Genomic DNA, 17,507 nt, shown 5'->3' with positions numbered 1-17,507 from the left:
TGGCTTTTTCTGTTCTGATTCCAACTTTGCCTTTCATCTTTCAGGGTCAACAAAATAAGTACCAGTCACACACTGGGGTTGGTGCAATCGGTTGTCCCTTCCCCCTAAAATTTCAGGACTTGAGCCTATAGTAGAAAGGATTATTTAATTACTAGACAGAAGATGAATATTAAACAATAATGATGCTTCATCTAATTAGTTAATTAACAATTAGCAAGACCCACTCGAAACACTGTTGTGGCACTTGTACAATAAGACTTTCTAAAATCTGGATCCCAGAAATGGGTCCCAGATGCATAGAGCTTTAGAGAGGGGGGGGGGGGTCTTCAATAAGATACCTCAATGCAAAACTGACCATTCTACAAATATGGGGTGTTTTTCAAATAAAGGGCTGCTGCCTTAATGCTAACCTTTAATGTAAAATGGGAGCCAAACAGATTTAGGGGCACAGAATGATTTGGCAGGAGATAAAACAAAGAAAAATATCAAAATTTCAATGTCTGTTGACTATCTCTAAATAACTGTGATATGGCCACCCCCACCTAAACTTAGAAACTGACCAATTGTCAAACATTAAAGTCTCTACAATTAAATTTATCTAAAATACATTTTCTGATTTTGAAAAACTTTGGTGAAATTATTTGCAAAGTTGAAGTCTCAAATGGAAAAACATGGTCAGTTAATTAATTAAAACATGGCCAATTAAAAGGAAGAGAGCTTAAGTTTGTTGCATTTACCAGTGGTAGTCATGGCTGGCTGAAACAAATTTGGAAGATGAGACTGAAATAAAACACCTTGAAATGTTGATTTAGTGAAGACAGGGATTGATTGAGAGAGGGAGAGAGAGAGAGAGAGATGACACAAAAGTAGAACATTGAGATGTTTGTTGTTTTGTTGAAAGCATTTGATGGGTGGGGGTCATGTTATTGAAAAAAAGGGAAAGGTTAAAAAAAAAAGACCTAACAATTATAATGCTATGAGGAAGAGAGAAAGAAGAGGAGGAAATAATGACATTTTCGTTGAAAGTTAGCAAGAGAGCAACCAAATATTTCCTTTTGAATATTTTGTAATTTATTCTCAATGTCCCAGTGATTGGGGGTCGAAGTCAGGTTTGCACTTGTGTCAAAACATACATTGGGATGAAAAGCAGCCAGCAAATAGGAACGACAAAAAAAGCAACAATTAGCAGAAGATGTAGAGAGGAAGAGTCTGTAGCATTCAGCAACTGTAATGATACAACATTGGATGGCAGAGCAAATGATAGGCTTTTAAGAAGAGAGAAAAAACAGTTGCACTGGAAACAAAAACACCCCAACATCGTTACCACAAAAAAAAACAAAAAAAAGAAAACCTAAGGTGGGTACCAGACCCCCGACAATGCTAAAGTGCAACTGTGTGTGTGTAACTTGCTGATTCTCAACACTGGTCGACTTGCGAGAATGAACATTCTAGAATTGGTGAATTTGAAGAATTTAAATTTTTTATATCTTTTTTATTGTTGAAAGTAAACAAAATTTAAAATAAAAAGTTTAAAAAAAAAAAAACAGAATTTGTTTCAAATGATGGAAAAAAAAAAAAACTCGCCCAAAGAACTGTGAAAATATAGAAAAGGAAAGAAAATGTAGCATGAAAGAAATGTTGACCAAACTTGGAAGAATCTGGTTAAGAGAACAGTTTAAAGAGCATTTTGGGTTGTGAAGTGTTTTGGTCTGCTGCCATTTCCTCTAATCTGAAGATTTCCTAGTGACATTTATTGAACAGCAGGAACACAAGTGGCAGTTAAAAATGGCAAAGAATTCACAATGACAGACAAAAATAAAAGTTCTGAAATTTGCATCACCAGCCAACATACACACAATGCTTCTTGCATGAAGGTTTCATCTACAGTGGAAGCAATATTTCTTGTTAAACTTTAGCTAGAGTCATTAAAGCACTGAACTCTGCACCAGATTCTAACAGAACCCCTCCATTGATGAGAGAGTGAATGCTCATGCTGGGCAAGGTCTGGTGCCACTCCCTCATGGGGTGGGGGTGGACAGCAACCCGTGGGAGCGAAAGGGATGCTTGTGTAATTCAAAAGGAACCAGATTTGTTGCACTGATTGGACCGAAAAAGTACATTAAGTGACTGTGGAATATTCAACCGCTCACAGCTGAACAACTGCAATATTCCCTGTGAAAACTGATGCAACATCCAGAAATATACTTGCACATTGCATCAACTGCACGGCAGTGTGCATATGTCTGCAATGATGCAATTTTTTGCCTGCATAATAACATTCAGAAATTTGCTTATGAAGACATGTTGACTCTTAAACTTACAAGAGAAAAATTAGCTCAAAATCTCAAGAGTCAAATGAGTAATTTTAAGAAAAGGGATGGGGGGGAGGCAGTGGAGAGATTCGCTTTAGATTTTCATCTGGAAACCTAAAATAATTCTTTTTTATACGGAACAAAAAGACAACAAAAAACTGTTCCAATAAAGAGGGAGATTTTCCTAATTAGTTTGTGTGTGTGTGTGAGGGGAAGGCAGTTAAATGAGAGAAAATTTACTGACCCCCCCTCCCTGCAAGAAAACATCTTTTCCACTGCTTAACATTCGAACACCACACACACGCTGTCCAGTGTCGATATATTCATGTCAAAAACACAAAAACCACAGAAAGCAGACGAGAGGAGGCGGCAGTGACATTAAGTTTGGTGAAGTTTTCCTTTCTTTGCAATATTTTGATTCCAAGAACCATTTTAACAGTTGTCTTGATAACTTTGGTAAAAAGCAGGACTCTCCTCCCCCACCACCTCTCTGCTCTCTCTAGTTTTTCCTTTTCTTTTTTAGTCGTCTGCCCCCACCAACACAGCATAAATATATGTTGAGTGAAGGGGAGAGAGAGAGAGAGTAAAAGAGTATAAAGACTGGGATGTGTGTATGAGAGAGAGAGAGAGAGAGAGAGATGATGCTATTTATAAAGAGTTTGAAATATTTAGGCTTGCATGTAAAGTGTTTTGAATGGTGACTATGATGAAGACAAGTGAGGCAGAAGAGGAAGTGGAGGAGGAGGAGATGGTGGTAGAACCGCTGCAGCACTAATGTCCCCTGTACCCCCACCCACCCTTTGTCTCCAGACAACATCAACAAGACAACACATACAACAACAGATCAGGACACAGACGATATAGGGTTATGGGGTGGGCCCATCTGTGACAGCACCTTGTCAAGCCATTGAAGAGGGCCATTGAGGTGAATTTCAATCCAACAAGGGGTACTTGTCACATCCTGGCGATGATACTCAGCACCCCACCCCTTCACAAAACTCATCCGTATGGTGCACATTTTGGTTAGTTCGTATACAGCTTCAAATCCATGATTTACTGACTGACTGAGAAGCTGGGCAAATTCTTGATTGTTGAAAATTTTGAGACTACAGCCAGGCGGGATCTTGCAAACTGTGGTTGGATGGAAGCCATGATGGTAATTACAGTTTCGACTCTGGACAAAAATACTACTGTCACTCAGACACTCAGCAAACATTTCACCACCAACGTAATAAAGATGAACACCTGAAAAGAGAACAAACGATTAATTAATAACAGTTTTCCATTAATGTTATCAGAGAATAGCATTAATAAGGCAGCAGACTGCAAGACTCGGTAGAGCACTGAATAGAAGGCTTTGTGCTGTTTTATCAATTCCCCGACGCCAACTTTGCTCTTCACCCTTCCAGTGTAGAGCACCATTCAAGTACAGGGGTCAATTTAATAGACTGTCCCCTCCCCAATAAAAAAAGGTGTCATGCCTTGAGCCTGTATTACACATGATCATCATCATCATCATCCTCCTCATTACGGTAGTGGATGAAGAGTCAGTGAAATGGAATCAGGCAAAACAGTTGGCAGTTTTTAGTTATCTCCCTTGAACCGCCTGAAGTCAAAATCCGTCCTTGATAGAAAGGAGGGGGAGGGGGCGAAAGAGTCCCTTCCGGCAGAGGTTTTAATGCTAGAAACGAAGACGATTAACGACTGGTATAAACTGGCCCCTTCAGAACGACATAATGCCGCCAAGAAGCAGGAATGGAATTGATATTCAGCTTTTTTTAAATGTTTTTCAATGGAGAGAAACAATAGAGGAGTTGGGGGGGAGTCAGGAAGTAGTCAAACCAAACCGATTGACAGATCCAGTTACATCTCCTCCCCCTCCTCCCACCATTACCCCCAAGCACGCTACCACCTCCTAACCATAAAGGGCTCTTTCTGGTCCTGGATATTCTGACACCAAACGACTTGCTTTATCATTGAGTCCTTGACATCGCAATTAATTACTGCTGCTAATTAGGATGGGAGAAAGGTGGTGGTGTAGCAATGTCTTATGGTGTGGGTGGCATAGCACAGATATTCAGGGGTGGAAGTTAGTGAAATGATTTCGCCAGCCTAAATCACCATTCTTTCTACAATTTAGTTGTGAACCAAACAACTGGGGGGGTGGGGGAATACTAAAAAAAAACAACCAAGCAGGAGTCAGTCACGAATGACTGGAGAAATGGTTAATAGAGGAAAATGATGAATCAAACCTTCGCCCCCCCCCACCTCCATACAAAGGATTACTAGGACCTCACCATCACCCCACACACGCCCCACCCACCCGTCACAACGTCATATCAGAATATAAAGATGCCATACCTTTACCAATATGTCTTCTAGTGTTTTCAATGGTTGAATTCCTGTTGACATTGGAGAGTAAACCAAGGCAAAAGCGTTGAGCATTATTGGATGGATCGGTGAACCCATCGACAACAATGCTGGTGTTTGAGGCATGAAACGCTTCCCCAACACGGCTGTTCAACTCATAATAGACGATGGAACTCCAATACTGCGGTTCTTGATATGTAACTTGCATACCATCTGAAAGAAAAAGCGCAACACACAAACAGAAGCCGTCCAAAAACATCCCCGACACAAGATGGAGATCCACACAACAGGTCCGTGGAGGAACGACCGACGTGGAACTCCATTACACAGAACCTTGGTCTTAGCTGTTACTGGAAAAGTCCCCTCCATTAAACTAGCAACACGGGTCCAGGGAGACATTTGCCTCAGTTCCTCAACTCTGAAGCCTGAAGTCCCAGCTTCTATTAGAAGTTAAAATGTCTAGGTTTTAGATTAAGACAGACAATACAGAATCGAATTTGTGCTGGTGTTTTCTCTTGATGACCAACTTTGAGTGAAGAAAGAAATCTAAATTACATGTCATCGGCAAGAAAAGCGTTGGGAGCGGGGGGGGGGAGTATGAAATAGGTTAATTAGAACAATGCTGTGAGAAAAGTACTGTTAAAAATGAATGCAGTTCCTAAAGAAGGGAGACAAACTTCTGACATATGTTCTTCATATTTCTGCCCTCATCAATGAAACAGATTCCACTCTACACGCGCAAGTAGTGAGAGGAAGAATCACTGAAGCCAACAGGGATTTATTGATAGAGGGAAAAGGTTTAGAGAATCATCATCATCATCGTTTAACGTCCGCTTTCCATGCTAGCATGGGTTGGACGATTCAACTGGGGTCTGGCAAGCTCGAAGGCTGCACCAGGCCAGTCAGGAATTAATTATAACATCACCTTTCACTATGGAGTTGTTTGTTTTGCCTTTCTTTACTAAAAGACTTTACATTCTAAGTGCAATTAAAAATTAGGTGACAGGAGGAGACTTGTATCATTAATTATGGACTAAGTTTAATGCAATTAAACAAGTATGAGAATAATCTATTCCAAGGTAGTTCAGTAAAACTTCATCTCCGAATAACAGAAAACCCAAAATACATTTTCAAACCTATCTTAACACACATTCTCCTAATTTGAGGGCCAAGAGAAATCTACTTTTCATTACAATTAAAAAGAAATTATTAGTTACTGTAAGCATCTGACCCAATGTCAATTTTCTCAAAACCAAATTCAATCATTTTAAGATGGAAGATAGCAGAAAACGTTAAGAACCCATCATTTATTTAAGCAGGATCAGATACAGATTCTGGTTAAGATACTGTTTAGCCCCAGGACAGCACAGATCAAATAAACCCATCATCAAAACACAGTCCAGCCTCAGACAATCCATTTGGCAATTAGTCTCCAATGTGTCCAGGATGTGATTTGAGGGAGATTTAACTGCTATTAGGTTTAGGCTAGGTTTCCCACTGTTTCTTTCTCTCCCTATTCTATTCTATCAACATTTCAGATGACATCGTTATTTTCAAAACCACTTTCCTGTGTTTGGGTCAGATGTAAGGTTTCAGATTTCCTGCAGATGGATCCCCTTCCTGTTGCCAAGCAACAGAAGATTAGGACTGGACAGTATTTACAAATACTGTGCGGAATCAAGACAAGGAGACAGGCACAAGCAGGCTTCTTTCAGTTTCCATCAACCAAACCTTGGCTGGGCTGAGGTTAGAATCCAAGACATTTCCTTAAATGGTGTGCAGTGGACTTGAACCCTGTGGCATTGATTTGGGAAACAAACTTCCCAACCATATAGCCATGCTTGCATTTTGTGTGTGTGTGTATATATACACACACATACATACACACTTCATCATCATCTCAATTATTCCCTTCCCACTAGTGTCCCCCCACTCACCCACTACACATTACCTAGTCATTGGACCATGGCCATGCTGGGGCATTAGTTTCAGAAATTTTAAACATAACACCAAGAACTTATTTCAGATATTTTATTGATTCTCATTTGCTGAACTACTAAGTTATGAGACCTAAAGGGACTGAAAAACGTATGAGTGCCTGCATGCAAGGGACCTTTTGCAGTTCTTGTCTACTAAATTCTAATTAATGACAATGAATCAGTCCATTTGAAGATCTAGTGAAAGGCCAAAGGTGCGACCCAACAGGACCAAACACAGAACCCTGTGGCTGTGAAGTGAACCTATTTAAACAAAATTCTGACCAGTTAACCCTTTACTGACATTTTGGGGATAGGCAACTAAATCACAGACTTCAATGTTAGAAACTCCCCCAGTTACTCAAACACAACTGCAAATAACAGAAACTGATAATTTTATGATTGAGAAAATGTTAAAATATAAAACATCTTGAAAAAGCAAAGAAAGAAGAATCTACTCAACCAAAAACTGGCTTCAAATTCAACTGGGTTTTATGTGCAGGGGGACCGAAAAAACGTTCTGTTACATTTTTGGAGTTCTTAGTTTAAAATAAAAAAGTGGAAACTTTATCATTATTTTATATCATTTTAAAGATTTTTTTATTTTTGTTTTATTTCAGGTTTTGAACTCATCTTTAAGCTAAGAGAGAGAGTTTTGTCCAAAATTAGAATGGAACATGAACAATCTTCTGTAGTTGAGCGCCATCAAGCTGGCAAGTTACCATCAGAAATTTTGAATCTTGGCCAAAGATGAAGCAAATGTTCATCTATTGACCCATCAATTGATTCAGGGACACTGGAGGAGTTCCAGACCAAACAAGAACAGGACGTCCCAGGTCAGTCAGAATTTCCAGGCTCCAGAACATCATCAGTTCCAAAGTTCACAGAAATCCAAAGTGCTCCAAGATGGCTGCTGAGCTGGAAGTTTCAGGAGAATCTTTGAGTTGTCAAAAGCGATTTGGGACTTGCTTTGTTGAAACGCAAAAAGGCTCACAGCTGATCAACTTCTTCAAAGAGAAAGGGACTCGCAAGTATTTGTGTAGTGCTTGAGTGGCTCAATACTCACAGCTTGGACAATGAGCTCTTCACAGATGAGAAGATGTTAACTGTTGAAGAAGCTAACAGCCAAAATGAGAGGGTCCTTGCAGAATTTGCTCAGTCCTGTCAAGAGAATGCCAGAAATATCCACTGCACTCAACAACTCTTATCTGTGATGGTCTGGGCTGGAGTGTCTTCAATGGGGGAAAACTCATGTTTTTGTTCCTGAAGTCAAGAACAAGGCTGCAAGCAATGAGGAACACATTCTTGAGCCTAAGGTGAAACATTTGAGCCAAGACTTGTTCAACAGTGGCCCTTTTCTCTTCCAGGATAGAACACCTACCCACACTGTCAACAGGGCTCAGAGGTGGCTTAGAGACAATGTCCCAGATTTCTTGTCCAAAGAAGAATGACCTCTTTGAAGCCCAGGCCTCAACCCAATGGACTCTAGCATTTGGTCCATCTTGGAGACCAATGCTTGTGCTAAATCAGTCAGAAGTGGTTTTGAAGAGGTCTCTGAGGCGTGAATGGGATAAAATATCACTACAAGTCTTGTGAGCCACTGTTGAAGCAGTGCCCGGTCAGCTTAAGGCTGGAATGAAGAAACTAGGTGGATTTAGTGAATAATATTTTACTGTAACATTGCAGAAAATGTTAAAATGCAAGTTTTCAAGCAAACTGGTTTAGAGTTGGCTGAAATTATTTAAAACTTTTGGGTCACCCTGAAGAGCACCCGATAAACATTATTTCATGTTAAGAATGGAGTTGAGGAATTATTGGTGGCTATGTCTAGCTTGGTGTCCATTATTACAGCTAAGAAATTAACATTAATGACTTACCTTGAGGTGTAGCTATTGTAGTATCCATTGCTTGTGGTGAGCTTTGCCCTCCTTGCTGCATACCTGTATTGCCTTGGTGCATACTCATATTATTGGCCATGTTGTTCTGGGAAGTGTCATCATGTTGTTGGTAGGCAGGAGGAGGGGTGTCAGCTAGAAAAACAATTTTTTTTTTTTAAATTCCAGTCACCAAAATCTGAACAACAATTTATTAATATGAAAAGAGGAATTCTGAGAGTGGAAAAACAATTACAGAATGAGTAGCAACAATGGCAAAACTATTTCGAAATCCTGAAATTAAAGATTTTTGAATCGAAGGAAGGTTTTCATTTAGATCCCTTTAAAAGTGGAAGTTTGTATCAGAGCCAGAGGTGGTCCCAGGCATGTTGGAATCAAAAGGGTTAAGATGGTACAGAGCTTTTGTTGACAGAACTGCTCTAAGCCACTGATGTACCAAGGATGAGGTGTCCAGGTTTCACAATCATAAATATAATGTTAAGATGACAGAGCTTGGTAGCTCCAGGGTTTTGTTGGTTCTTTATTTTTAAAGACTTATTTTGCCAGTTTTTCAAAGGCTGAACTGGCAGAGCCGGTTCTCTGTTCCAAATTAATTTATTAGGAAGAATATTTCCACGATAGTAAAAGTGGTCAAGTGTGTGTTTATGCTCCCATAACTTAGCAGTTCGGTAACAGAGATCGATAGAGTAAGCACTAGGCTTACAAAGAATAAGTCCTGGGATTGATTTATTTGACTAAAGGTGGTGCTCCAGCATGGCTGCAGTCAAATGACTGAAACAAATAAAAGAATACACACACATACAATAGGCTTCTTTTGATTTCCATCAACCAGCTTGACTCATAAGGCCTTGGTCAGCCTGGGGTTATAGTAAAAGACACCTACCAAAGGTGCCCCACAACCAGAACAGAGAAGTTGATCACTGACTTTGCAGCAAAGATAATTCATGAATGACAACAGTAACTCTGAATAAAGACTGATCCAGTGCAAACAGAAGGCTTTAATCCTGGCTAATACCTTCTCCAGTACCAGTTGTAGAGTAGTTGGGAAGAGTGGCCAGCTTTAGAAACCATTCCAAAAAGCATTAAACAACAGAAACTGGTGGATTTCTTTATTGGTTCTATGTGAGACAGGGGCAGGACTATATTGGGGACACAATTGAATACATCCTACCCAAGGGGTTAAATGATTGGCAACAATAATGGTAAGACACACACCACAAAGATAAATAGCTTCCTGTTTTGTTGTATCATTTGATAAAAAAAATCCCTGGCAAGTCGTGAGATACTCTGCAGGAATAGACTTGTCTAATTACTGAAAGCATGGGAAAACAGGTGTAAAAACAACCTTAAGGAACAAGAAATACACACACACACATTTAAAAGAACTAGCTAGGGAAAGTTTTGTTGGTAACAAAGGGCCTCTCTCCTTCAGAGTGAAAAGCAGACAGTATAATAACTATGTACAAACAGCTATGCTACATGGTAGTAAAAACATGGGCTGTGAATGTAGAGGACATGTGAAGGCCAGCATGCCTCGCAGGATGTGCAATGTCAGTGTGCAGGTGCAACAAAGTGTAAATGTTCTGAGTTAGAAACTGGGTACAAGGGGCATCAGTTGTGATGCATCTGGATGAAGACAACTGCTTAAAGGGCCAATATGGAGGGAACCTGTGGAAGAGGGATACTCGGTAAGATGTGGACCAGCACTTTCCTTCACAAACCTATCTGCACACAATATATTCCAGTTGGATCTCTTCCCCACAACACCCCCTCCCTCTCTCTGCTCATTCACTACATCCTCCTCCTCCTCCTCTCCTTTTGCAATCTAGTGAAGTTACCCACCCATTCACCCTATCCAACTATATTAAACTTCCCTGTAACTCGGGTGGATGTCCTTTCCATCTTCCTCTTATTTCTCTCTTCATCTGAGGCAGCCATGTTTCATGCAAGACATCTATTTTGGTCCTTCAATATGACCCCATCACTTTCGTGGAAGGGTCCTTGTCTTGTGCATTATTAGTGATCCCACAGCTGCTGGTACCACATAAAACACAGTCAAGTGGTTGGCATTAGGGAAAGCATCCAGCCATAGAAACCAAGCCAAAACAGTGAGCAGGTCTTAGCAGAGTCTTCTTCTGTCAAACTGCCTGACACAGGACAGGAGGACAGCAAAGGATGATAACACACACAAATCATGCTTAATACAGTTTCTATCAACCAAATTCATTGCAAAGCGTAGGTCAGCCTCAAGTTGACAGCAGAATACGCCAGCCCAAGGTAGCATGCAGTGGAACTGAACCTGAAATTATGAGGTTGGAAAGCAAACTTTCAAACAAATACATCCACGAATGCTTGTTGTGGATGTGACATATGGGTGCAACTGTGCCTGTGTGGGTGTGCATCCCTTACCATCTGTCTTCCATGCTGGCTTAGAAGTGCGTATGTACGTATGTGTGTGTGTGTGTGTGTGTGTGTACACATACATATATATGTATATTATATTGAAGGTAGGGGAAAACAAATGGCTTGTGGAAGTGTCATACAAGCCACACACACAGGTGTAGTCGGTAAGGTACGAGTCAGCCACACTTTCAATGATGAATTTTGTGAGCAGGTAAGCATTCACCAAGGTTCAGTACTCTCCTCTTCATCATTGTCCTCCAGGTGATGACAGAGGAATTTAAGACCAGTCGCTCTTGGGAACCACAATATGCTGACTAACTCATTCTCATAACAGAATTAGGAAAATTCCCAGTGCAGAAGCAAAACCTGGAATCAAAGGGTCTTAAAGTTAACTTAGTTAAGAATAAAGTTCTGGTAAGCAGGAAAAAGACAGGACTCTACCACTCTCGGGTAAATGGCCCTGCTTGATATGCAGGAAAGGTGTAGACAGGAATTCCATATGGTGAACCCAGAGCATGCTATGGACACACAAGAGGTGTAGCAGATTCACAGAGAGGAAATGTGGAAGATGTGCAGAATCAATGAACACTAAGGACATATGTGAAACTGATTTTCCTAAATGCTCTGGAGGTGGTAAATAGTTTCTGTAACCTGGGAAACCCAATAAGCCATCAGTGGTGGAGGATGTTCCAAAAGAATAAGAATAGGGCAGTGTAAGTTCCGAGAGCTTTTACTTCAGTTGGCAACCACAGCTCTCTCTCTCTCTCTCTCTCTCTCAGTGAAAGGCAAGTTGTATAAAGCTTATGTATGAACAGCATTGCTATATGGCGATAAAACATGAGCCCTTAACATAGAAAGACTAGAGAGGAATGAAATTAGTGTACTCCATAGGATATACGATATCAGTGTGCATGTACGATGAAGTATTGCTGTATTGAGAGACAAAATAGGCATAAGAGAAATTGGATGAAGTCTGCAAGAGAAAAGACTGAGCCTGGTTTAGGTCATATGGAATGGATGGATGAGGAGAGCTGCATAATGAAGTAATGAAAGAGGGAGACCCAGGAAGATTTGGAATGAAGAAGTGAAGGCTGATCTCAAGTCACTGAGTGGCAATTTGCTGTACTTGAGAAGACCCATGCATAGGAGCAAAGATGAGATCCTAAAAACATCATCGCTGACCCATTCTTATCCCTTTCTTCCAACCCCCACCCCCCCTCACTCTGACATTTCCCATCATGCTGCACCTCCTCCCTTGTTCACTAGATTTATCTACCTGCTTCTCTCCCTTCACACACCTATCATCTCATATTTTGAGGGCCTTACTCTGGCACCCACCACCATCTTACCCTTTTCTCACCCACCCTTAAAAGGTGGGTAGCCATATACCTTCTCTGCTTGCCTCTGGCATAAATATTAACTCTCTACCTTCTCAAAGAACCACCACCATGGGCATAAAAAAAGTGGTACCCAGGACACAGTGTAAGATGGTTGACATTAGGAAGGGCATCCAGCTGTAGAAACCATGCCAGAGCAGACAACTGGGGCCTGGTGCAGCCCCATGGCTCACTGGATCCTGTCAAACCATGTCAGCATGGAAAGCAGACATCAAATGATGACGATACACACATAAACACATATACAAAACAACAAAATAAATTTAAAGCAGTCTCAATAGAGAGGACTTGTCAAGATGAGGGCCCTGCAGTATGGACTGTGAACCCTAATTTCTGCAATGGTTGTTAAAAGGATAACTTACCAGGTAATCCAAAAGGACTGCTGGGGGCTGAACTTGCAGGAGAATGTTGGCGCTGTTGCTGTTGTTGTTGGTTGATAAAGGGATAAGTGACATTATGGGGCATGGCTGGCTCTTGGATTGGATGGAAAGGGGCCATTTGATGATGAGGTGCATGGCCACCTGCTGGAAATTCACTGTATCGAGGAACAAGAACTGGTGGAAGAACTGAAAATAGAAAAGGAAAGATGTGAGAGGAAAAGCTTTGCAATTGATAATGCAATTGTCATACTACTACTACTACTACTACTGGTGCTTTAGGTACTATTATTACTACTACTACTACTAATAATAATAATAATAACTAATATAATAACAATGTCACAACCTACAAACATTACCCTTAAACTCTTCTGAAGATGACAGCCACCAATGCTTCATTCAATTCCACTATATACAGTTCCTGGCTTTAAGGGTATCGCGAGAGGCCTGGCTGGCGTTCTTTTACAGGGATTAGAAAAACTGAAGGACCGCAGCAATAACTGTGTGAATCTGAGAAGGGGAAAATCATAATTAAGTGATCCTCCTGTATTTTCTTTTACCCAAAAGCCAGGAACTTTCCAGTCCCACCCCTCGTACATATATTTACACCTGTATTACATCCCATGTGTAAAGAGAGAACTTATTACAAATCTTTGTTTAAACATTGTTTAGAGCCGTGTATGTTATCATGTTGTTATCACTGACCAAAGGCTAAACGAGATCTGCAGAGGCAGCCCCGGACTAAAGGTTCTTTCCATTACCAAACCTTCTTTGCAAACATGGGCTACTCGTTGCCAGAATGAAATTGTGTAAGTTCTAATGGGTTTTTATAGCAAAGGAAAACAATGTGAACACATACAAGGAGTGAAGCCAGTGAAATAGCCAAAGAATAGGAAGAAATACAACGTGGAGTACACGGTAGACACTGTGGATATACACAGTGTTGTGGGATCAGAGACAGGCTGACAGAAAATACACAGAAATACACAGAAAATAAATCCCTTCAAATACTCAGAAAGCTTGCTAAAAGCAGTCAAATTGTTTTTACCTTGATGGCATTATTAGCAGCAAAGGTGGTCGCTCTCAAAGTATGAAAAAGAACAGGACAGAAAAATATTTGGGGAGCTTTTACTTCTGCTTATAACAAAGGGGTTCTCTCAGAGTAGATTGTATAAAGAGTGATACTAGGTAATAGTGAGGCGTGGGACTTGGGGGCAAAACATTGCCAATACCTAGAAAGGGATAAGGTGAGCATACTCTTCTGGATTTGTAATGTTTAAAGTGATAGAATGATAGGGTACAAGTAAGGGAGTAAAACCTTGATATAAGAAATTAAATGAAGGGATGAGGTGGTGGAGAAAATGATAAAAATCAGAAAGGTTTCATGCAGCTCCAGAATATGACCCGTCCGCTGCAAGCTGGGCAAAATAGTTGCTAATATAAACAGTGGTTAGATGCCTCACCACTTATGTTTCTTTAAAATTCCATCTACTGCCTACTTCATTACCCAGCTCTCACACACACACACACACACACATTTGGGTCATCAGAATAGAAATTACTTCACAATGTCTCTGAATTCTATAACAGATTTTTTAGAGAGAAGACATCCAACATTGAAAATGTTGTGAGGTGAGACTTCTTTTACATCTATCAGTTCCAGTAGCAGGTGGATTAATCATTTGTGCTGACTAATCCACCTGGATTACTCATTTGTGTTGCATGGTTACCAGACTGATGAACTTTGTTATACCCATCAAATGCTGTTGCCTACCAAATCTAGTCTATTAGGCAGAGATACATCGACATGCGTTGACTTGCAGAAGGACTTTCTGTTTCATAAGTCACCTTTCTGACCATCCCTGGCCCCAATTTTTGCATCTTTTACAGGGACTCGACAATAATCCTTTGCTCTCTTTCCTGACATTGAAATGAGGAGAAACCCTCCTGGCTTTCTCCGTTCTTGAGCAAGGTTGCAAGTGCAGAGATGCACCAGGATCTAACCAGAGATTAATTGGTTGGCAACAAGGTTCTTCTGGTTCTTTGACCAAACAACTGAAGCAAGTCGACATCCTGATTCTGAAATGCATTAAAAGAAGCTCATAGAGAGCTGCTAATATGTCAACAATGTGGTGGCAATCACCAATTTAGGTACAGTTTTGTCCTTCACAAGGTCAACAGTGCTTGAAATGGGTGCAAATTTAAAACTGCTGCTGCCACAAAATAAAAATACAATTAATCTAAGAAAATGAATGCTTTGTCTGTGGACCTAGCAGGTAGTGTAAAGTGTTTGTGCATAGGATGGGCCTCCAGCATTGAAGATAGATTATGCATCTACACCAGTAAATGACAGGCTTGGTGCAAAATAGTGAGAGACTAACTGCTGTTCATGTATTCAAGTCATTGCTCTCTGCATCGAGAGCTGTCTAAGTTGAAGGCTGCCACTTTATAGCCAATCTAATGAACTTGACAGTGTTGCCATGAGATACTGCAAGAATCAGAGGAGATACTGCAAGGAGTCTGAGGTAATGCTTTACCAGCTCTACCAACATCTAGTGAAATGATGAAAGGCAAAGTTGACATTAGAGTGAATTGAACTCAAAGCACAGACAGAACAAATAGTGCCATGGTATCTCTGCAACCCTCCAACACAAGAAAGTGAGTTACCACAGGGACAGAGGGCAGCGATTAACCAAAGTTATCAAAAATATGAAAGAACCACTTTTCAGGTGATACAAAGACACCTGGAGCAAAAGTAATTAGCAGGTGACCGCACTAATTCCATATTACTTGAAAGGAATTATGTTGAAGAACTTGCATTAGGTCCCACAGTTTTTGATGGGTTGGCTGCTGCTGCTGAAGATGAGCAGTACCAATGTGAATTTTGAAATAACATTGAAGGAGCCTGGAGAAACAACATGCTCCATGGATATCCATGGAGGATATTCACAAATCACACACTATATATATATATATATATATATATATATATATATATGTGTGTTTTCATTTAGAGATAGTAGGCCCTTTCATCTCTCCATATAAAAAAAGAATTTTTATTTTAAATGCCAACTACTTAATAACTTGGCTACACGTGTTTCATGAGGTACATTTCCCAGTTCCTAAACCACTCGCTGGAACCACTCTTAAAATAGAACCCCAATCATCAGGGCCCTATATCACTTTCGCATAGTTCAATACTATAAACTATATTTTAATTTTTTTAAACCCATAAGTAATGTGTAAACCTATTTTACACATGCTTAGGGGTTTTAAAAAATGAAAATTGTACACAACAAAGGAACAGCAAACATTTCATTTATAATCATTGTTTATATGTAAAATGGTACACAAAATAGGCTTTTTTTTCAATTTCGTTTTACCAAATCTATTTACACAGCTTTAATTGACCTAAAGCTACCTAGGAAGCCACTTGCTTAACCTTTTCGATACTAACCTGGCCAAAACCGGCTCTGGCTCTGTAACATAAATTGTTTTCATAAGTTTTGAATTAAAATCTTCCACCAAACCTTAGTCACAATTTATGTTCCTAACACTAGCTTAGTGATAACTAAGTTATTTTACTAAATTCTTTGTTATATTTACAATTAATTGAAAGAAACACAGAGCATCTCAGAATGAATACGGTAACGAAAGGGTTAAGGTGCTGCACTGTGAGATTGAACCTAAAAACCATGTGGCTGAGAAGTGAACTTGCAGACCAAACCACAGACCTGGCTTCAGAAATGTATTCATTGGGATCTCTTAAACCCTTTTTTGTTTCCAACCCCTTTCACATTCAGATTACTTCTCTGTCAAATGTAAAGTTTATTTATTCACATCGTTTTGAATTAAAATATCTTTGAGCTTTCAATGATGTGATTATTTTGAGAATGATATTGTAGGGTAGGTGTGAGGGGCCGGATCTGGCTGGTTTAAATGCTGAAGTGTTAATGGTTCTGTGAAGGTTGTTGTATTACTGTAGATGAGGTTTGTCTGAAAGAGCGACTGGCCACTTCAGATTGGTTTTATTTACAGAATTTTTTTTACCGAATAGAAAACAAGTGTCAAAAATAACAAAAGGAAAACAAAAGTCGATTCAAATTCAGAGGCAGACACCACTGTGAGATTCTTGAGAAAATGATATTGTACAAGGAATGTCCATATAATGTGTGTGTGTGTGTGTGTGTACAAATAAACAACCTAAATACTCAATAGAAAATGCTGAGTTTATATTAAGGGACATTTGGTGATTCAGTCATTGTTTCACCATTTGTGAGTTGAAATCTTTGAGATGACATCAACTGATTGAATGTCAGGAGTCATGAAACTGAGGAGCAAAAACTGGCCCCTTCAATATAAATGTACAGTTTCACCTTGCCTTGGGCATATGATGGCACCCTGAAAAACTATTCGCAAACAGAGGGATAACCATCAAGATATATGGTGTCTTGGCAGATCCAAACCCTCTCCTGAAATGACCACAGCCGATTTCTTCCAAAAGAGACAGACAAAGAGATGGAAAGAAAAAAAACAGAAAGACAAGAACCGTCCCCAGTACATGACTGGTACCTTTTTTTTACTGAACCAGGAAAGGCAAAGTTGACCTTGGTAGGATTTGAACTGAGAGAGCAGAAAGCCAGAACAAATACTGCAAAAATCAATTTCTGTGTATCAGTGTGTCACACTTTGACCCCTTCTCTCACTATTCAAAGACAGTTCTATTCCTCGTGTTGGAGTGAGAGTAATAGTAGGCATAGAGACAGTGAGAGCA

The 17,507-nt window shown here is 40.0% G+C and overlaps 1 protein-coding gene and 1 long non-coding RNA gene across 3 annotated transcripts in view; both read right to left on the bottom strand.

Annotated features, from left to right (window-relative positions):
* Nucleotides 1-1,048: 1,048 nt before the first annotated feature.
* The window catches only part of LOC115221704 (protein mothers against dpp), a 31,353-nt gene continuing 14,894 nt past the window's right edge, over nucleotides 1,049-17,507 (bottom strand). The window contains exons 3-6 of one of the 2 annotated variants that reach the window (XM_029791908.2): nucleotides 12,716-12,919; nucleotides 8,536-8,688; nucleotides 4,674-4,895; nucleotides 1,049-3,557 (exon numbers count right to left, since the gene is read on the bottom strand). In XM_029791908.2, coding sequence (XP_029647768.1) covers nucleotides 3,157-3,557; nucleotides 4,674-4,895; nucleotides 8,536-8,688; nucleotides 12,716-12,919 — 980 coding nt within the window. In that variant the 3' untranslated portion in view covers nucleotides 1,049-3,156. The remainder of the gene's footprint in view (nucleotides 3,558-4,673; nucleotides 4,896-8,535; nucleotides 8,689-12,715; nucleotides 12,920-17,507) is intronic. The other variant, XM_029791909.2, reaches the window with a different exon arrangement.
* LOC118766818 lies at nucleotides 6,178-8,524 on the bottom strand. Its single transcript, XR_005002726.1, has 2 exons — nucleotides 7,721-8,524; nucleotides 6,178-6,283 (listed from the first exon to the last, which is right to left on the bottom strand). It is a non-coding gene; the product is annotated as an uncharacterized LOC118766818 (long non-coding RNA).

The sequence above is a fragment of the Octopus sinensis genome, linkage group LG18, assembly GCF_006345805.1.
Source record: "Octopus sinensis linkage group LG18, ASM634580v1, whole genome shotgun sequence".
In the NCBI taxonomy this organism is placed as follows: domain Eukaryota; kingdom Metazoa; phylum Mollusca; class Cephalopoda; order Octopoda; family Octopodidae; genus Octopus; species Octopus sinensis.
The sequence above is the reverse complement of the archived record's forward strand: the minus strand, read 5'-3'. Positions and strand labels throughout refer to the sequence as shown.